This window comes from Drosophila santomea, chromosome 3L (assembly GCF_016746245.2).
Source record: "Drosophila santomea strain STO CAGO 1482 chromosome 3L, Prin_Dsan_1.1, whole genome shotgun sequence".
Classification (NCBI taxonomy): domain Eukaryota; kingdom Metazoa; phylum Arthropoda; class Insecta; order Diptera; family Drosophilidae; genus Drosophila; species Drosophila santomea.
The window spans coordinates 5,156,256-5,178,703 of NC_053018.2; the positions used below are offsets into that span (position 1 = coordinate 5,156,256).

General features: G+C 41.7%; 1 protein-coding gene across 1 annotated transcript; it reads right to left on the reverse strand.

The window, feature by feature from the left end:
- Window positions 1-388: 388 nt before the first annotated feature.
- Window positions 389-22,363, reverse strand: LOC120449024 (serine-rich adhesin for platelets). The gene is made up of 6 exons (XM_039631305.1): window positions 21,537-22,363; window positions 14,110-14,756; window positions 2,467-4,800; window positions 2,210-2,403; window positions 1,732-2,149; window positions 389-1,238 (listed from the first exon to the last, which is right to left on the reverse strand). The coding sequence occupies exons 2-6, from the start codon at window positions 14,384-14,386 to the stop codon at window positions 928-930; spliced, it is 3,534 nt and encodes a 1,177-aa protein (XP_039487239.1). The 5' UTR covers window positions 14,387-14,756; window positions 21,537-22,363; the 3' UTR covers window positions 389-927.
- Between the last annotated feature and the right edge of the window lie 85 nt (window positions 22,364-22,448).

The window sequence follows — 22,448 nt, forward strand, 5'->3', positions numbered from 1 at the left end:
TTGTTTCTAATGGTGGATCAATAAAATGTATGAAAATATAAAAAGATCAATATACAGTTAATAACAAATAAATTTCGTTATTGTTTGAAGATTTTAAATTTTTATTTGAATTGTGCGCTTAGTTAATTTGAACCAGTTTTTTGGAACTAGTAAAGAGAAGCCAGACGTATTGAAAAAACTGAAAGCTTAAATAAAAGTTAACATGGTTACTGGCGTTAACAGAAAAGCTTACTTGTTGGTTAAACTATGTAAACTTAACAGATACCGTCATAAGTAAAATAAAATTAAGCATAGTTTTAAGGAATAATCATTGGCGAGAAAATTGTCACACCATTTAAATTGCACTTAAAGATGCAATGTTTAAAATAAAAAACAATTCAACTGGTGTATCAATAATAATTATATTTCGTCTTTAATTAATTTATTTGTACAATTCTATAGCTAGATTTCAATACAATTACATAGATCCTATGCTCTGCACGCCTAAGTCAACGATTTATTTTCATAACTGATGGGGTTTTAAAGTTTCTTTTTGTGCAGTCAAATCTTGGCTACATCCAGGGAAAGTAGCTCAACTCGAAGATGGGATTTTAGATACAGACTAGAAGAACTAAGTGACGAACATTAAACTAGGCATAGGTAGCGCCATTCATTAATCGTAAGGTCTAGAACGTATGTTGTTGTGTCAACAAATAAATATTTACAATGAAAGAAACTCCCGGGGTATTTGAAATGGAAAATTAACAATAAAATACAAATAATACTGCTCGACAAGCACGTCGCAAGGAAGTTGAATTTCGAAGGATATACAAATAGACTAATAGAGAGATGTGTGGGCGGTGGATGAGTTGTGGATGGAGTGGTTGAGATGCACAGTGAGTTGGTGGCGCTTGGATCGGTTAGGAGGATAGGGTGGTTCAGTCAGCGTCATATTTCGCACTCGAACTCCGAGATCCGGTGGTTGAAGTACACCACTCCGTGCTCGAGATCCTCGCTGAACCCGCTCACGTCCATGTAATCCGAGGCCGCCGAGTCGTCGTCCACCCACTTGTGCAGTGACCTGGTGATCTCCAGTCGCGACTGGGCGAACGAGGGTCGCATGTGCGGCTCCTTGTGCCAGCAGCGGGACATCAGGTTGTAGAACTCGTGTCGGCTCTCCTTGGGCAGATCGGGCCTCAGACCCTGCGGCACCCGGCGGATGACCTCGCGTCCCGTCAACTGCGAGTACGGCGTAGAGCCTAAAATTTGGAACAAAGAATTAACATTAATGAATCGTGTGCAAGCTGAAGTCTCCTAGCTTAGAACAAAAATATAATCAACAATTAAGATTATCATTTTGTACCAAAACATAAATATATATGGTAAGTATGCTGTTTAAATAGTTAGGAACAACTTCTAATAGAATAAGCTCATTAAAAGATCGTAAATCGATACTTTAATAAACTGCACTTCATAGAAAATATCAGGTTCTTTCAAAGAATAATGCTAACATAAAACACTAATAGCATTTTAGTTTGAATTGATGACTGATCAGGCTGGTGTTTAATAGTCTACATATTAATAGCTCAATGTAAACGTTATTGCTGTCTAAATACCCCATTTAGATCTAGATATAACAACTTCAAAGGCGAAGTCGTGTTGCTGCGAATTAATGGCACACCTAACTCTCGGGTATTGTTTAAACTGAAGTTGGATCTCTTTCTCATCTCTTACGCGGATTCAAAAACCTACCCAGAGTGGCGATCTCCCAGAGGACGATGCCAAAGGCCCAGATGTCCGTTTCGGTGGTGAACATGTGGTATTGCAGGCTCTCCGGCGCCATCCATCTAATGGGCAGTGCGTGCCGCTTGCCAATGGTGTCGTGGCCATGGCGCGACTTCTTCTCCCCGTGCGGATGATCCTTGGAGCAGTGGCCTTGGCCCTGACCCTGGCCAAAGGTGTGCTGCCAGTGCTGCAGGATGTATCTGCTGCCAAAGTCGAACTTGAACTTGTGCGCATTGTGGCGCATCAGATCATTCGCCGCATTCTTCTCCTGCTCCTTGCGCAATCGCTCGGCGTCCAGATCGATGGACATGCCAAAGTCACAGATCTTGCACATGCCATTGTGATCGAGGAGCACATTGCGAGCGGCCAGATCTCGATGAACAATCTATGTTGGTTATCAGATAGTTAATATAGGTTTAATTGTTTATATTTTTCAATTGCTTACCCTTCGCCCCGCTATGTACTCCATTCCACAGGCTATGTCCAGGGCAAATCCTGCCAGGGTTCGTGGAGATAAGGGCGCCAGACTTCGACCACCTGGCACTGAGGCTGGCAATATGTTTGTGGCACTTCTAGCTGCTCTCAGAAGGGACAGAAGACGGCCCCTCATGGCGTACTCCATAATAAGCATGTGCGGTTCTACGGATACATTACAAATATATTAATAACAATCTCCAGGTATAAATTTCTATGAGTACTCACCACCTTCCACACAGGCACCCAGTAGGGTAACCACATTCTGATGGGATCCCAGCTTGCGCATGATATTCGCCTCGTCCTTGAGACTCACCTGCGCACTGCAGGCTCTGATAGTCTTAACGGCCACAATTCTAGTGGCTCCGAAATGACCACTCAGATCGTCGGCCTCCGCCTTCCACACCTGACCAAAGTTTCCCTCGCCCAGGAGGCTCTTCAGCCTGATATTGCTGCGCTCGAACTCCTGGAACTCACTGGCCAAGGATGTCTTATCATCGTTGTTGCCGTATCTATTGTGGTTCGCATCCCGCTGAGATGCCTGTGACATGGGCATGGCCTGGTGGTGCTGATGGCTCGGATGGTTCTGATGGTGCTGCATGTGCTGGTGGTGCGGGTGATCCACCTCATCTTCATCATCATCGACCTGGTACTTGGAGTCCACCTTCTTCACCGGACTTATGGGCTGCTGGTCCGTGATGCACACATCGAATACCTCACTCTGTTTCGCCCGTCGTCGAGTCACAAAATTTCGCACAAGATAGAGGATGATTGCAGCTAGTGGTATCACTCCCACTGCTACCAAAACTAAGGTGACCAGATTCATGCGTCGCATCTCCATATTCAGATCCCTTTCATTTGCAATCACCGTGGAACTGATGTCCGCAGGAGACGCAGATGAAGATGACTCCACAATGCCGATGTAAACCTCATTGGAAGGTGCAGTCACCGGCGGCGGTGCAGTGGTTGTGGTACTCGTAGTGGTACTGGTACTGGTGGGTCGCGGGTGCACAGTGGATCTTATGGAGGTCAGGACTGTGGTGCGCAGGATCTTTGGACTGGAATCGGTGGTGTGGGAGGGTTGGGTCTGGGTGCGTGGAGTGACCCCGCAATCGGAGGTGTTGTTGCAGAATACAATCAAGTTGTTCGCATCATCGATGTTTATCTCCCGGGTTAAAGCAGGTCCCAAGGCTCGAATGAGTTCCTTGTCCTTCTCAATGATGGAGTTCGCTTTCGTTGTGGTGGGCATGGCAGTGGTTGAAGTACTGCTCGTTGTGGTGGTGCTGGGGGTGGTGCTACTCGTTGTGGTGGTTGTACTTGTTGTGGATAGTGGTGCTGTGGTGGTTGTTCTTTTTGTGGTGCTGGGCACTGGTGTTGTTGTGGTTGTACTTGTGCTTGTTGTTGTGCGAGGTCTCTCCGTTGTTGTGGTTGTGCTCGTCGTTGTGGTTGATTCCTCAGTGGGAAGAGCTTCCGTCTGAGCCACTGTGGTTTCCTCCTCGGCACTTAGCACGGTGATGATCAGTGGTGTTGAGGATGACGGCGATACTTTTTGCACCAACCTACGCACCACCGGCTTGGCCACTTCCGATTCGGTTTGCTTGAAATCCTGACTGGAATCGGCTATTCCGGCGGTGGGTCTTCCCGAACCCACGTACCTGGTTCGACTCACCGGTGGGGCAGGTGGTGCTGCAGCGGGTGGTGGTGCAGCTGCCGCCACCAGTCCCCTTTCCCTCATATGGTACTTGTATTTACTGCGACTTCGCTCCACAGGTGTCAGTGGTCTTCGGGTGGACGCAGTGGGTCTGGTAGAGCTGACTGGCGCAGGAGTGGTGCTAGTTGTGGTTACAATAGGCGCAGTGCTCTGAGCCACTGAAACTTCCAGCACGCGAGGATGGTCGTCATCGCCCTCGGCCGCTTTAATTGTCAAACCACCTGGGCGAATGGGTGGCAATTTGGCTCCGAAGTAGACATATGGCTTTAGCTCATCTTCCTCATCGTCCTCAACATCCTCCTCCATGGAGTTGGTTTTGCTGGGTATTCCCTTGCCCATCACTGCGGGCTTAGTGCCATCTGCAATGTGGTTTAGGGTGGCATTTTGCTCTTTGGCCACGACAAAGAGTCCGTGTGAGGACTCGTCGCTGAAAAGGATCTCGTTGGTATCCCGATCTCCTGCAGGAGCAGCTGCCTTCAAAGATGCGGAACCTTTGAGCACCACCGAACTATTGCCATTGGAGGGCATGGCCATGCGGGTGAAGTTGGCACATTGCCGCATGCAACTGGCGGTGGTGCGGCGCGTAAAGTTCTTGGTGCAATTCCGGATGCACACGGATCTGGGATCACTGGGCGCCTTGGAGGTGCTCTCCACTGCCGCCGACGGGGAAATGGCACTCCGTCCGGTGGTGCCAATCCTGGTGCGGAAGCCACCTCGATGCAGAGCGGTGCGACGAGCAGCCAGCACATTCATCAGCTTCCTTTCGCGATCCTGGGCCGAATTCAGTGGCGCAATCGAGGGTCGATTGGCACCCGAGGGCCTGTAAGTGGTGGGCTTATCACCAACCACATCTGTAAGCAGAGGAATGGAAAAATATTTACTTAGATTGGCTGGCATATTTATACCCGTTACTCGTAGAGTAAAAGGGTATACTAGATTCGTTGAAAAGTATGTAACAGGCAGAAGGAAGCGTTTCCGACCATATAAAGTATATATATTCTTGATCAGGATCAATAGCCGAGTCGATTTGGCCATGTCCGTCTGTCCGTCCGTCTGTCCGTCTGTCCGTCTGTCCGTCTGTCCGTCTGTCCGTCCGTATGAACGTCGAGATCTCAGGAACTACAAAAGCTAGAAAGTTGAGATTAAGCATACAGACTCCAGGGACATAGACGCAGCGCAAGTTTGTCGAATCATGCTGCCACGCCCACTCTAACGCCCACAAACCGCCCAAAACTGCCACGCCCACACTTTTGAAAAATGTTTTGATATTTTTTCATTTTTGTATTGGTGTTGTAAATTTCTATCGATTTGTCAAAAAAAGTTTTGCCACGCCCACTCTAACGCCCACAAACCGCCCAAAGCTGCCACGCCTACACTTTTGAAAAATGTTTTGATATTTTTTCATTTTTGTATTAGTCTTCTAAATTTCTATCGATTTGCCAAAAAACTTTCTGCCACGCCCACTATAACGCCCACAAACCGCCCAAAGCTGCTACGCCCACACTTTTGAAAAATGTTTTGATATTTTTTCATTTTTGTATTAGTCTTGTAAATTTCTACCGATTTGCCAAAAAACTTTCTGCCACGCCCACTATAACGCCTACAAACCGCCAAAAACTGTGTTTAAGACTCTCCTTCTCCCTTCCACTAGCTGAGTAACGGGTATCAGATAGTCGGGGAACTCGACTATAGCGTTCTCTCTTGTTTTATAGTGGCTTTACAGCTTACACGTTACAAAATAATTGAGTAGATTATATAAATACTTTGGATGCCAAAGATTTTCATCAAACGACAAACAACAATAGCAATATATTCACGAACTCTAGATTGATTGATATTAGCACAGGAAAATAACAATTAAATGTAAATTATAAACTTTTAATTATGTCAACTACACTACCTTAGCTTAAAAGCAGACAAACTACCCTTTGAGTCTAAAAAGCCAACCATTTTTAAAGACTTTATAAGAAACTCAAGCCCGTGAAAATTCTTTCAAGCTGAACAGTAAATAAAAGAATACAACTTTTCAATGAAGTTGCGTGCTTGGGATCGACCCCGTTTCCTTATCAATTTTAATTGCAGTGTAGGCCGCCTGGAATTCTTGACGCCAGATCGTGACAAATATTGGAAAAACAAATCTCGAAATGGAAATTAAATGCGACTAAGGCAACGAGCACGAAACCCGTTTGGAATGCGAACTTTGCCTAGGGTAAGGCCGACTCGGCCACAATCATCATCGCCATCATCATCTGCGGTATTCACAGACAAACAGCATCTTTTGCCATCGGCGGCATGATGAACATCTCAAGAAACAAGGCTGCTCTTTGGGCCATTAATCAGTTGGCCAATATGCTCCTTGCCCAACTGGTTCAGCGAATATCTACGATATTATACTGCAGTTTGCTCTAACTAGTTAATTAACTAATGGCCCCCGGGGGTTTCAATGTTCTATGTGCCTCTGGCCAGGCAGCTGGCCATTAAAGCCCGAATTGGGCAATGGGCCTAAATCCATGCTGTTGTTGTTTTGACCCGCGGCATCGGGCAAAACAATTACAAGCGGCTGCTTGCACAATTGTTTAATTTTCGCGTTGCCAAAATGGTAAGCAAAACAATGCCAGGCCAAATGCAAACGCAAACAAACACTGCTGCTTTTCACAAACATTTAGTTCATTGGCTGGCAGTTTAGGCCAAGGTTGCATTTCAGTTTCAGCCGTCTCAAGCGCGGCCAGGCGGCTAGAACAAGATGCAAATGCCGCTTCCACCGCCGCCTGCCGCATTTCGGCCACTTTAGCCCCCTGGCCACCTCCACTTCCACTTCCACCGGCCCCCCACCCCCTATCTCGTTAGCCTAACAATTTGTCTTTGTTTTTGGCCAAGTCGTTGTTCGTTTACCCGCTCTGCGTTTTCCACTCTTCGTTTGTCGCCTATTCTGCCGGATTGTTCAACACTGTGCAACCCATTTGGGCTTCTCGTCACGTCGCTGCAATGCCTTCAATGAAACGACAAGCAGCCGTCCGCTGCCATTTTGGCCACAGTCACAGACGGATCGGATCGGCTGCGCCTATCCGTTGGGGTATATGCTACCAAAAGGTATGTTAACTGGGTGCCTCGATTGGAGCTCATCACAACTGATGTTATGTAGATTACTATAGATAATTATCTATCAAAAATCAAATAGAAATACAAAAATACAAATATTGTATATAATATATTCTTTTCGACCAAGGAAAGAGTATCCACATGCCATGCTGACTCCGCCCTGCCAGTCTTCTTTGCTGTATTGGGAACTCCAGGCCATAGCCTGGCCAATACTTATCGGTTGGCCTGCGCGACTTCTTGGCATTAGCTATGCTGCCGTTGCCATCGTGGCCACTTGGCATGCGTTGTGGAATTTTAATTTGATTTTGGTCATATACACGATCTTTTCGGCTTCGACTGCGACTGCGAGCCAAGTTGAGCGAATCGGGCCAAAACCAATGGCCAACTAACACAAGTCGGGCATCAGAAACAGTTCTCCCTCCCCTTTTCGAAATTTCTGTTGTATCTCCGACAATTGGCAAAGTGTTATTTCGAGGGTACAGAAATTAACTGCGTAATCGGTTTGGGAATTCTAAGCTGACTGTTTACCTAAGTTTCGGCGAGCTGCTTACATAATGCCCGAAAACTGTGCAGCATTTTGGCAGGTGATTAATCTTCAGCTCCGCTGAGAACAAAGCGGCCATCAAACGGATGCGGCGGCGTGACTAATGCCACCATTAGCTTCTACATTTTTGCGAAATTCGCCATCGAACTCTGGCCCCATCTTTGTACAACAAACAAAAACTACAATGGAGAAGACCCCGCCCGGTTTGACGGGCGATTCTGGTCGAAAAAAGCCAAGTTTATTTGGCAGCTAATGAGTCTTCGCCAATGCCCATCAAGGCTAATTCCACTCCTCCCCGCCCAATAATTGCACAGATGCTACCCCAACCGAACCCACAATAAATATATATGTATATACACTTGCAGAAAAGTAGACAAGTAGAAGTATCTAAAAGTAGAAACAAAACGCAGATATACTGCTTTGTACAAGACAAGTTGTGATCAACTAACACGCCCACTACAATATATATCTTTATAAATATATTAATTCTAAAACTTATTTCACGTGTTCGCTTTTCCTACAATCCCCTGATAATTCTAGCAGTGTACAGGGTACAATTGAATTATAAAACGCCAAACTAAACCATAGATAGACAGTTGACTATGGGTTGTATATTAGCGCGTGAATGAATCGCATGTCTTGACTTTTGTTTAGAACTTTTAATTAAAAATGAATTACGGACACGAGTGGGCAGAGCGGCTGACAGACAGCTGACTTTGCAGCTTGTTATTCGTTTTTTATTCATTGCTAATTGACAAACGAACAAGTACACCGACACCCCAGAAAATAAAAATAAACTTCGCAAACACACAGATACCACGATACTCAATCGCTCACGCAATGCAGTTGATCGCGCTGACAGCTGTGTTTGATTCGTTTGTCTAAACTTATTTAATGGTGTCACATTCGGAATTATGAAATACCATTCAATGAGCGGAAAATTCATAATCACATAAGTACGAATGAGCGACTATGGGGCTATGACACAAATGTCAATCATACGCACCGTTGCACAGGCCGCCAAAGCAAAATTACAGCCTGCCAAATTGACAAAAAATTTGGAAATTTTCGACCGATCGCAGCCATGACACACAGACCGAGTACCCACGAATAATTAGAATAATCAAAAATAAAGAAATTCTAACATCAATAAGATTAAGAATCAAAATGAAGGAACATATAATTAAAATATATATTTTTTATAATAAATTTAGCTACAAAATTATACCTTAAGGTCTCTTTACATGTGAGTTATTTTTGAATTATTGAGTCAGCGGAAATAGATTTTTAAGCGAATTTAATTAAATAACTACTTGTACAACGAAGGTTAGAATAACTTCGAAATTCAATGCAATTTAATTCGCACAGAAAATATATGGTTCGTTTTTAAAAGTTATATGACGAATTTAATTAGCTTAACATAATTCACCATTGTACAGGAACGGATTAATATTTAATATGTAAAATATATTCCTCAATGAACAAATTTATTAATTTATAATTATTTAGCCAAATATAACGCTAACGTGTTCATCGGAAAAGACTTACACTTTCTGACCTTGACTCATCGCTTTCTGACTAATTTTATTTGTTTCCTGGCCAGCAAATGAAAGCGATTCAAACAGCAGATGTAAATTCAATCGTAAATGCTGAAAACTTTCATCAATTCACAGAAACTTAACTTCACTTTTGCTTTCTGGCCTGTAGCCTGGTATTTGTGCCTGTATTTACACAACTTGCTGCATTCGAGACCCACACACAAAGGCACTCAAAACCGCTCACACCGATACGAAAGTCAGTTCATAAATACAATTTTTAAATGCCGCCTTGGCAGAAACAAAAAAAACTTTCTCCGCTTTCGTTGCAATTTTCTGCAGCTCTGTCTCTGTTATTTTCCCAACTTTTTTTAGCTTCTCGCTTTCGTTTGCAGCGTGCAGTATTTGCTGCACCCTATCCATCCTGTCCCACGTTCATGGCTAAAACGTGTTTGCTTATTTCGGATATATTTTTGGCTTTTCGATTTTTTGACTCACTGCGCTGCAGACATGCAAGACATGTTTTTTTCGTATTTTTATTTTTAGTGGGATCGCCAATCGAAAGCATTTCTAATGTGAAATCGAAGCGTGCAACGCGAAAAAAGCAGCAAATGCCGCATAGCTCCTTAACCATAACGGGGAATTCCGTTTTCTCGGGGGTGTAGTCACCATTGCTGGACTTTGAAAATCCCAAACGAAAAGCTGTTTTTCAGTTGCCTTATAGGAAAACTCCAACCAACTCGTTAAATGATATTAAAACAAAAGGTTTCTTCTTTAATGCAAAAAAAAAACTTGAAAGCAGTGAAACAGAAATTTTGTTTTTTAGATCTAAGCAATAATAATTTAAAAAAATCTTTTAAATTAATATAAGAATTATAAAGAATAAAAAACAAAGCAAATCGTTTAAAGAGGAAGTCATAAAAAATACGTATTAATTTCAGCTTAAGCTACTTGCAAACTCACATATACTCTTATGCTCCTGCTCTAATAAATTTCTTTACTTGTTTAAGTGAAAGCAGGATATTGTAATATATACTTATTACTTTATAAATATATATTTATATAAACACCAGCATAAGCAAACGGATATTTATGCCCGCGGGACTCATAAATCCACAACGAGTCCAGTTCAAAGTTGTCCGGTTCGACATTTTGGCCAAAGAAGGAGCCATCGCGGTTAGCCAACTCTTGTGGGTGCTAAAAAGTGCAGTCAATGCAGTCAATGCAGCGAATTGCAGTCAAATGCAGGAAGTGCAGCTGCCAGCGACGACGTGAGAAAGCCAAAAGAAATGGCAAAGGTACTCGCACCGGGCCAAAACGAAGAAATGCAAGCCAAAATGCATCGCGTATATCAATGCGGAAATGGAGCTGAATGTGAAGCTGAAGTTGTCGTGAAATGCCGCTAAATGAATCGTTTTGGCGTTGCTTTGGCTATGGCTTATTGCCTTCTGCGCCTTTTTTGGCTTGCTTGGCTTCCTGGTTTTTGGGCTTTAACCCTTGGCTGCCCTAACTGCCTTGACAGACTGCCGACACCCAAACTGAAAAATGCTTGGTCTGACCTTTTAATTGCGCAATTACGGCGCAGCGAGCGATTTCCACTTTAGTTTCCCATTTAAAAAGCCCCATATGTTAAATGGCCAACAATACGACCTGCAACGTTGGATAATTACAAAGTTTTGTTGTTCATGATTTGTTAGGATTTTTTTATATCGCTGTTTTATTTTTTTTCTTTTTTTTGTACCATGGCTTCCGTTTTTTTGTTTGGCTTAGCGAATTCAGCAAATGTTTTCAATACCCCACGTTGCTGTGCATTGAGGCGTTGCAAATGGCCGTAGAGTGGGCGTGGCACATGTTCATCACTTTGTTCATCAGTCGCATCCAAGTATTTACGCAACGTACGATACTACGACTTTTGCACCACCCCCTATCATTAGCTTTTGGCCGCTTTCTTTTGTCCCACGGATTTTAATTAAGTCCCCGGTAAATCATCGCAGTTGCGTAACCCTTTTCCCCAAACTTTTGGGTCACCACCAGTTTTATTATTAATCACGCACACGATACAAAAAAAAAACAAAATACATAAGAAAGCGAAAGACAAAAGCCAAGGAAATTAACAAAATTATGGACCTGAGACCTGGGAAAGGTTCAACAAACTACCACGCTGGCCACATTTTTCGCAACGAAAGCTAATGAAAAAGAAATTATAAACATTTTATATAAAAATAAGGCAAAAACACACTAAATTGAAATTCGCCGTGGCCACCGAAACACAAATTGCGCGTTTTATTTCCTTTTCCTAGCCGAACTTACAAAAAAAAAAAAAAATAACCACCAACCACAAAGTTACCAACTCCGAATGCGAATTTGGGTCTTCAAATTAAATTCAATTGAAAGGCAAAAACCATGCGAAATTAATGTAAATATCCAGGAAATAAAAAAGTAAATACTTTGCTTAACAATTTAAATCATTTTTGGCCAATTGTATAACATGATTTGAATATATTTGCATTTCATTTCGCTTTAGCAATTATTATAAATAAGCTACTTAACCAAAATTGAAAAAGTGAGGATCTTAGATTAGCCTAATCATATAAGGGGATTCACTATGGCCAATTTATGATTTAAAGACCAATAAAATTATTAGGCAATTGTTACCGTCTAAAAACTAACTCATACTAACTCACACTCCACATGTTCACTGTTTGTTATTTTAGTTCTCTGCCTTGTTGATTTTTATTCAACGTTTTCCCCGCAGAAAACCTTACATAATTTAAAATAAATATGTAAATAATTCTTGGCCTTGCCATCCGGCTCAACTGAACCCTACACTCCATCGATTAGTTCCGTGACGAAGATCTATTATAAATGAATCGATATCTGTGTGTTCGTCGTGCTGTTTACACATGTGAGCTTCGAGCCGATGGAACAATAAACAGAGCAAATGTTTTGATTGAATATTTGTTATAACATATTGGGAGCAAAGACTGAGGTAAACTCAAAACCCGAATCAGAGCAGAGTACGTAATACGGTAGTGGGTAACGTGAAAGGGCTAAATATTTGAGCAGTTGCAGTGGCTTTTACCTCTGGCAAACAATGATTATTCCACTGCCTCTTTCTCTTCGTAGTTTTCCCATTTTTTATTCGTTCCCACATTAATGCACGCCCTCATATTGCGTATACGGCCGGGCTTAGATCGAGTTTGGATACCCAGCTGCATCTGTAGACCTGGCCCGAATGCACTTGGCTGGCTGACTGGTTGGCTGACTCTCTGTTGACTTTTCAGATTTGCTCTTTGGGCTCCTCTTCTTCAAAACTTGAAGCTTCACTACGCCTGCTAAACGAGTGGCATTACGCAATGGACGCACATGAGGTCTCAGACCACCAAAAAAAAAAAAAGAAGCAAATAAAGGCAAAAAGAAACAGGTAAACGTAATGAGCACAATTTTTTTTTTTAACCGAGCCCGAGACACACCAATATTGATATTTTTGGCCAAGTATCTCGAATGTTCAAGTGGCCAGCAAACGACACCTACTACCCGCCAGTTCAACGCCGAAAAATTGCATTTCGTAAGCGAGTGGCCAAAAGGAAAAGACCAAAAAGTAAACCCCGAAATTATGCCCATTCATCGGGCATAAATTAAGCATAATCAAAATGCATTAACATTTGTTTAGTTAGCTTTGGGCCGCAATAAAAAATCGGAGTAGTCTCTAGCCAAACAAAGAGTTCATGAATAAAGATGCGGACAACATTTTTGCTTTGAGTGTTTTCATTTTTTTCGCTTCGGAATCTCGGAATTTTGGAACTCTAGGCCTAACACTTTGTTCCAATAAAAAAGACACTTATGTCTTCCATTGAATTCACATTTAAATGCGAAACACAATTTCCATTTCGATTTCAGACACCCACGCCGTGAAGAATTCGAGAAACCAACAAGTCCAATCTTAATTGTTTATGAAAACACTTAATTGAAATAACAATTACTGTTTACATTTATGAGTATGCGAGGGGCAGCCATGGACAAAAGAGCCGGTCTAATCAATCCACTGGCCGCCGATCACTTGCAGCCTTTTTAAAAAGCGTTTTATGAAAGGCTAAAGTTATCTTCACCTCGACATTTGCCCTTGCAGAACAGTTTCATATTATTTTTTCAACGGTTGCAACTCAATAGGGCATCAAATTTTGTAAGCCTATCTTTGCGGTGGCATCTTGATTTAATAAACTCGAGTGGAGTGCAAAGGGTCACATTTCTGGTTGGGTACCTTCTAAAATTTATTAATTACTCTGAAGTATTTACCAATATTTATTAAAGTGATTGATTATTAACGTAGATAAATTATTTATTTATGAATTGATTCAGGAAGGCCGTGGTTTCAATGTAGTTTGTTTTTATATTTAATTAAGCTTTGAAATATACATCATCAAAGAACTTTCCTCGTGTAACATTGATTACGGAATGATGTTACTATATGGTAAATCTTTTGAAAAACAAAAAAATGTACATAAAATGTTAAAAGCTCCCATTTAAACTCTCATTAAAAAAAATTATGTGCACAATACTCTTTTTATGTGTCCAAAGCAAAGACATACAATTGAAAGCAAGCAAACGGTCCCAGAAACCAATTCCTTTCTGTCTCATAACAACATCAACTTGGTTGACAAGCACTTCTGGCTTTCAAAATGCAAAAGATTGGCCAATGCCAGAGCAAAAGTGGCCTGCAGTTAGAGCCTTCTTCGCTTCTTCGGCCACATTCGTTGGCCGGGCCAATTGTTTTTTCAGCTTTTAGCCAGTTTCCACTCGAATGTTGCAGCGTCTACGGCGATTGTTGTTTCGTCTGCTGGCAGTTGGTCAATAATTGGCATAGATTTATTTTGGCTAGTTGGAAAATTTTTTTGTTTTGCCCGAATGTGAGTGTGAGTGTGTGAGTGTAAGTGCGAGTGTGTGTTCGTACGTATGTGCATATTACTGGCTAGAAAACTTACCCACATCGCCGTGGCTGAAAATTTCCGCTGAATTTCGGCTTTCGCCGTCGCCGGCGGTCGCATTCAACTGCAGTTGAAGTTGAAGTTGCTGCTGCTGCTGCTGTTGCAGTTGCACAGGCGGCTCTCTAATTGCACCATTAGTTGCATTCGTCTGCGTTTCACTCAATGTTGCCGCTGCCACTACCGCCTCAGCCAACAACAATGCCACCAGCAACAGCAACAGTAACCAGCAACTGCAAAATGATTCATTGCCTCGATGGATTTTCATCAACGACATCGTAACCGAAGCATATACCAAATAACGTAAAAACAAAAACAAAAAATATAAACAAAAGTACTAAAATTATAGTTGCTGCTCTGGCTGTGCTGCTTTGGCCGATTGTTTTCTCTGCTGATTTTCTATCTGGTTTTCTATTGTTCGTTTTCACACAAAGCGACCGACCGACACACACACACACACGTACACGCGGATTTTCCACTTTTCCACAATTGTTTTGTAGAATGAAGCTGCGTCTTCTGTTTGGTTACTGTGGCTCCTCTTTCTCTGCCCCAAGTGGATGTTGCTGCTGCTGTTGCGTGCAATAATTCAAGTCGTGCTGTCGACTTATCTGTGCTGCGGCTTTGGGAAATCGTACGCCTGCCTTTTGCTGCAAATGTCGGAAGAGAGATCGGAGTGCATTAGTGAAATGTTGCTGATTGGTACACAAATAGTCTGTGTAAATGCGGCGAAAATCATTGGGAGCGCAAATGCACTTTAAAGGAGTGTAACTAAACTGGTTTAAGCCAAGTGTACATTGCGTTTGGGTACACTGTTTGGGCTCTTATTTAGGGCAATCTGAACAATGAAATTCATAATTGGTCAATTGGCCATTATAGTACAGTTAAATGTATTATTTTTGTATTGTCAGAAAAGGTATTATCTTATTAGCCAAGACCAATTTGGTGTAAGTAAGACATAAATTAAAGCACACAAATACCTAAGCAAACTCATTAATGTGTTGCTCAACCCTGCACAAACCAATAAGGTATAAAAATTGTGGCCGCTGTCAAATGCGACATTCAAGCCATAAGTTTGGCAGTCCAGAAGCAGCTTAACCAACAAATTATGACACTTAGGACACTAGGCCGCTCTAAGGTCCCTCCCCACATTGTAGCCGCCATAAAGTCGTAAAAAATATGCTATGTGCTATGTGTATACCAGTGACTTGGCCATCGCATGGGCAAACATCAATTATAATTCGCGGTAAGTAAGAGTGATAACTGAGGTCGGGCTCACCGATCAGCGACACCGCCTGCGGTTCAATAAAAATCCCAATGCCCAAAGCCCAAAGCTAAAGTCGAAGCCACATCACGCATACGCCCTGTTGTACGCGAGACTTGTCAGTTTCGTTAGCCATTAAACCATAAGCAACTATGAATTTTTATGGCAATGTGTGTCATTGCCTGGCGAGGAATCAATTAAAAATGTGTTCGAGAGGCCTTTTTGGCGAGGCTTGCGCAAAATTACGTTGACAATTTCACTCGATTTGGTATGCGGCATAAACTGCCATTCAACTTCAGCGAATACAAGAAGCCTTCATGCCTGGGTGCGGCATTGCTTTGCGTAATTTTTGGCTTAAACAAAAAAAAAAGAAGCTCAAGACTTTAAGGGCCGGATGATGAATCCACATTTTGACCCTCACTTAAGTTTTGATTCTTTGTTATGCTGATGAATTATATTGTGGCCAACGAGACAAAGCTACACATAGCATTTCTATTTTTTGAAAAACCTTTCTAGTAGACGGCCAAAGCAGATGGGCGAAAGTTCAACGCTCGTTGGCCAACAAGAAATAATCATAAGCTTCTTTCTTGGCCATCGGCAGTTCCCATGATTAATTGAGCCAAGCAGGATGTCATATAAGAAAAGCCGAAAAGAAAGAGATTTGCATGATGAACGCACAAAGAACAGAACCATGATAGCCTTTTTTTAAATTATATGTTTTTAGTAATTTGGCTATAATTCGAAAAAGATTTTTTGTACCTGCCGCAAAGCTTTGCTCATTAAGTTCGCTCCCAGTTTAATTATAAGAAATGCCATTGACTCGCTCGTTCGCGCTGGTTTTTATATGATTATATATTTTTTTTTTGTTAATTTGTTATAACATCAGCGTTCTAAACTTAACTGCCAAAGCGCGCAATACGTTTACAAAGAAGTGAGCTAACGACATGAAGGTGTTTAGACCTAAAGATACTCATTAAAAAAAACACCACATTAAAGTTAGATTTGTTGCCCCAGAATAAAAAATCTTTTTACGTGGAAATCTATAAAAAAAATTGTTAATACCCATTCCTTCTCATTTCTTGTTCATACGTGTACCCTCATTTTTAATTGCCAAAAAATCAGCTTAGAATCATATTTTGTATTTGTCATGTTGACTCTCGAATTCAATCAACGTCTCCACAACGAGAGGAAATATTTTGTGGAGTGGCTTACAATTGGATGAGTTTTGAAGTGTTTCTCGGGCTGTTTGTTTGATTCCTTCGATGATTGATAAAGTGCGCAGTCGCAAAATCAAAGGGGATTTGATCTTAGCGTGCGAAAGAATTTCTGTTCGGTATAGAATAGATACAAAGATTGAATTCCCCATCTCAGAAAACGCCCACACAAGCGATCGTGCGATGCTGGGGCTGTGTTTTTAGCCATTTTTCTATAGTATTGCGGCGAACAATGGGTTAAACTTGGCCACAGCTGATTAAACATGCAAATTGGCGTTGGGAAATCGTGGACGAGCAAAGACACGACACGGCCAGTTAAAAATGTTTATCAATCCGCCGATTTTATCAGCCAGGAGCGATCTGCGGATCGCAAAAACAACTCGTAAAACAAAACATCGCGGGCAAAGTAAATGCAAATTTGATTGCCAGTTGCTGTTGCAATCACTCAACTCGAGTGCAACCGAAGAGGAGCTTAACCATCGGTTAGATGGATAACTTCTTAAGCTCGTGGAAGCACGGAAATGGGTTTAAAAATAATATAGTGTTTTATCTCAAGCAGTGTGGTATATTTATTTTATGAACAATTGTTTATATATTTCCTAAGAATGCTAAATTGACTAAGAAGCAAGGTCTTTCCCACAATAATTGTTCAATATGCTGATTATAAGCGGCGCTAAGGAAGTATCAATTTATTTCTGGAATGCCGCATCTCATCCATAATTAAAGTGGTTAGTAGAATAATTAAAAATCATATATAACTGTAAGCTAATTATTTCGAGTAAGTACATTTACAAAGGTCATCTTAACCCGTTTGAAGATTAACTTGTTAGAAAGTACATCTATCAACTAAAGTTTAATATATTAAGAAATTAAGTCGAATACTGGAAATTCACATCAAAAATTCTTAGGAAAAATATAGAAATCAAGCTTATGAACTCATTAAAAATTAGACGCAAATTTGCTTAGTCTCGCTGAACATTTCGAGTATTTTGTCAACCATGAAGGTGAAGTCGTCTTCAAAAGATTTTAAAATCCAAGCCACGCATGACAAAATCGACAGCAGATGTCGTCAACTTCCTTTTGTGGGGGTAATGAAATAATTATGTAGAATAAATATTAAGTAACTAAAGCTTTTGGCGCTGTCTACATGCTGTTTGTATAACGACCGACAAATTTAATAATACAAATAATGCATAATTTAGTTATACTCATACACTGGCACAGCATTCAGTTCCGAGTTTTAATCCGAGCTCGAGTCTGATTTCGATTTTGAGGCTGAGTCCGAGCGTGCAATAGAATAATTAACCCTGAACCCAGTAATATACTTATGGCGCTGCGAACTCACGTACGTAAGAATGCCCCATTGTTGTTGGCCCACTCACTATAATCATTTTGCCACACGGATTTTTACACGTCTGCTTCTCGGAACCGGGCAGAATCTAGAAATCCCTGCTATGTGCCAGAGTGCGCAAATATTTGTCAGCTATTTTTGGCTTTTTTAACGATACCTCATACCTCAGCTCTCACACATTGAGTGAGATTGGCTAATATCTTCGGTAAACTTCAAGCAATGGCCTCCCACTTGGAGCATTTCATCGAAATATATTTGCTTGTTTCGTTTTTCCCCCAGGGTGCACATTTGGATGATTGGTAACATTCAATCCGCATCTCCGTTTGTGCAAGACATTTTAAAAAGCGCTGAAAACTAATGGGCTGCACTTAAAATCGCGTTAGGTGGGGGCAACCAACGGATACTCGTATACCTCTATATACAGAGCGATTTGATTGAAAATGACAGTTAACGTGCCGACGCAGTCATTAAAGCAAATTTGCAGTTTGCGGTCAGGCAATATAGAGTGTACGGATCGGATCCGATGGGATGGGGGGATATAGCTTTGGAATGGGGATGGCGATGGGAGACTTGCGTGTGTGGTTATGCAAAGGCTAAGGAAAGCGCAAGTGGCAGCCGATGGCTATGGAAAGTGTGTGTGATCAACTGAAAACGGCGTTTTTGAGTCAATTGCTGGTCGGGTTAGATAATCCGCCTTTGGCACACTAACCGCTATAACTGTTCGGGAGCAGCGCTTTCCAAATTGCAGGGTAACTATTCATTCGCAAGAGCGAATGGAAGTTTGTATCTAGCTAAAGTTTAGGAACCTTGTTCTTTAATATGTAATTTATGTTATTTTATTGTGCTATTTCATGACCATTTAATTAAGTACCATCTCATTTCAAGTGGGATCAAGTGGAACAGGGAGTGTTTGCCTGCACTTCCCACAAAGACTACAATCTGCCCCCTACTAAATTGCATTTTACTTATTCTTTTGTCAAGCTCAAGGCTTTCATTCAACTCTATTTGCCTTATATTGTGCACTTTTAAGGTGCCGCCTTTGGAGACGCGTGGGCGGCTTGGAGTTAACACAATAGAGGTTGTAATGCAAGCTAATGGAGATTGCAGATGGAAGAGATCGTGGGGGAACTGATACAGTGACCGATTTTGCTTGGAATTTCTAGACGCGCCCATGAGTCATCGAGTAGGAGTCTGAACGGCGCGCAATTTGCAAAAGTGACCGAACCTAATGCAAAAAGGCCCATAAAATTGTTTACGGCTGTAGACGGAAAAGTGCCCTGAATTTACTAATTAGAGCAAAGTACTGGGGCTGTTCCCCAGAATAGAAGCGTCTGGAACAGTACCTAAGCCCACACAGTGAGCACTCGGAATACTGCACCTATAGAGTTGAATATTCCCAAAAGCTGTGAAGTGATGTATATAATTTCCAAATGACATTTAGCTAAGCTTAGTGTTTTAAAAATGTAAACTCATATTCCAAATTGTAAGGTCTTAGATTTTGGAGTTTTCTATACCCAAATTAAGTAAGCCATTTTCCTTATATGTATGTACATAGCTATCACTTCGCATACGTCTGACTGTGGTGAGTCATTAGGAGCTCTGCCGGCAGTTACAAAAGGCAAACAAACAGAAATCGAAAAATCACTGCACCACTGTTGCATAACGAAGACCCACAAGTGGCGACTAACTAGCAGCTTAATGCTCCATTGGCGGCACATTAGCGGCTCCGTTAGCATCCATTTCAAATGCATTTAGCTGGCGATGCACCGCTGCCGCGTCCGGTTACCAACTGCGTTCGATCTTCGATCCGCTTTGCCCCTTACCGCATACCCTGTACCGCCTTCACCGTCTCACATTTTACCGGTTAGCAGTTGGCAGTTGGCAGTTGTGAGTTGTCAGCACAGACAGTCCGATCGGTGGCTTCTCTAGTAACCATCATTCGGTACGGATTGCCACCGTATTATGGTTATGGTTATGGTCAACTCTGCGGCCGGACAAACAACTTTTCAATTTGCACTCGAGCAAAATGTTCACACACTTTCGAGTTGGCCATTTGTGTTTGTCTCGCGTTTACACGATTTGTGATAAGTTTATTTTTAAATGTTAAACAAGCTGCCAACAATGCGGCGGGCAAAGTTCTACTTGTAAACTCCCTTTAAGACAAACAATATGTATTGTGCACTTGGGGGCGTGGTACCTCGGTCCAGCTCCTCCGATCTGTGGCGATCCCAGCTAATGAGCTCGACCCCTGGCCTTTTTTAATCCCCACATTAGCCACGCTCCACTTATTGCAACTCGCGGTGGCAGTTGGCAAATTAGAACGGCAAGGTGATGCCGTCTTGCCCCTGCAGATTGCCGGAGGTCAGCAGGAAAATATGGAAAAATGCAGGGGGGACATTAATAAATACTCATATGTATATATATTGGCTGCAGCAAAGCAAAAAAAAACAGAACCAGCAAAATGCGAGATTAAACCTGTTTCGCGACAAGTGCGCCATGGTCCGCGACTGTCCATGTCCATTACAGTTAGAGACATGGCCACTAAATGCAGTCGCGGCCTGAGAATACAGTGGTTGATGTTTATATATTGGTCGGAAAATCCCCAGGGCATTAAAAAATAAATTAAAATCTTTGAGCAAAAATAACGACAAATAGAGAATAAAAACAATGGCCTTAGCTGTCAACATTATCTATATTCTTTATTAGTTCTTGTTGAGCACAGAGTTTTTGTTCTATGCATGACATGAAATAAATCTAACTATTTTATTGACCTGAAAATATTTTTCTTCAAGCCTATATTGTATTTGAAAACTCCATTTAAAGTGCCTAATGGTCGCTGAAAGTCTAGGTCTTAAATGATTTTTTTATCTTGGTCATTAAGTCAAATGTTTTAGTTATCTTGGGAACATTTTGCATTGTACGTAACTTCCTCATTTTCTCAAAAAAAATTCTGAAAAAGTATGATAAATTTGGGGAAATTTTTATTCACGTAAATGAAACTAGAGAAGCTACTTTCAAAGAATCAATCGCTGGAAAACAAATTAGACCAAAATAATATTGCTAACACAGTTACATTACTGGAATCTAAAAAGCGTGTAGAATAACCGTTTCTATCGGCACCAGCTCTACAAAAATCTAGAAAAATCCCGAACCTTGACTAATAATTGCCGTTTAATTCTTGGAAATTCTGAAACCGATTTATTGGCTTCTCATCCCACCGTATCCAGTGCAGTGCTTGTGCTGTAACAGTTGCTTTTGTTTGGAACCTTTTTTTGTGGGCCCGGTTGCGGTCTGTTTTTGCTAGAGTTTCTTTTTTTTTTTTTTTGGTAAAGTTTTATGTTTTTTCGAATTGCTCATTGATGTCTGTTTGCTTTTGGCTTTAGTTTCGGCTGTGGCACCGTTACACGCTGCCAGGCTGATTTTGCACTCTCCCGTTTTAAAGTTCAAAGGTGTCGTTGTACGGTGTTTGTACTATGATTTTGTGTCGTGAGAACCGAATGGCTAAGACAGTTTGCACCATGCAGATGGTCAGCTCTTAAGGTACGGATTTGGTATGATTGCTGAGGGGTTTTTGGGGTTTTTTGGGGTTTTTTTAACTTACTTTAGCTGCCATTGGTGGAGGCGATAAGCTGGTGCTCAGGTGCAAACGCATCTAGCAGATAGACTCATTTGTAGAGCTTTTCGGTGAGAGCGGGATGGCTATACTTCCCAAAAATTTAAAGCGGAAGATACCGTAGATACTTTGTCATAAACTTCACTTATTGAGCTACAGATGCGTATCTTTCGGATTTCAGCAATGACAATGCACGGTTGCAATTAATTTCGCTTCAGACCAAATGATAATAAATACATTTCGCATTTCATTTCGGCTCGTTTTGCTTCATTTCGATTCATTCATTTATTTATGCATTTGACCCGCTTTGTGTGGCTTTGACAACAACAAATTGTGAAAACAACAACCGAAACGAGTTGCAACAATATATTTTGTACAACAAAAACGAAAAAAACACACGGCAAGTTGGCTTGGTTACTGGGAATTTTGCCCGTCGTTGGATTCTACGCAAAAAAACTTGTTGCCCGTCGTCTGGTTGTTTTGTTTATGATTTTCATTCTGCACTTGTCAACTTTTTAGTATTCTCTGAACACACGCACAATATCGACAAAACACACAGATGCACAGCTTTTTTTTTTTTGGTTAATACTCGTATTTTTATGAATTTCGTGCGTTACTTCTTCTTTTCGGATTTTCGGTTTCGTTTCAGCACCCACAACGATTTTTTTTTGTTTTTTTTTTGTTTAGTTTGGCAAGCAGCGTGGAGTAGTTTCTCTATCTGCCTCTCGCTCGCACTCGTTCGGAGGCGGGGGGTGGTGGGCGTGGGGCGGTGAATCGCATGCGCGCGTATCGCGTATTCGAACTGTTGGCCTCAAGTTGCGCGAATCAACTGAGCGAAGGTGCGCGCTCGGATGAGCGAAGCTCCAAAGCGGAGCTTAAAGCGAAAGCCGAGCTTTTGCA

Coding starts and splice junctions, on each gene's coding strand:
- LOC120449024 (XM_039631305.1), bottom strand. CDS start 14,386: ATGTCGTTGATGAAAATCCATCGAGGCAATGAATCATTTTGCAGTTGC. Junction 4,801..14,109: donor TTTCAGCCACGGCGATGTGG/GTAAGTTTTCTA, acceptor CTCTGCTTACAG/ATGTGGTTGGTGATAAGCCC. Junction 2,404..2,466: donor GGGTGCCTGTGTGGAAGGTG/GTGAGTACTCAT, acceptor ATGTATCCGTAG/AACCGCACATGCTTATTATG.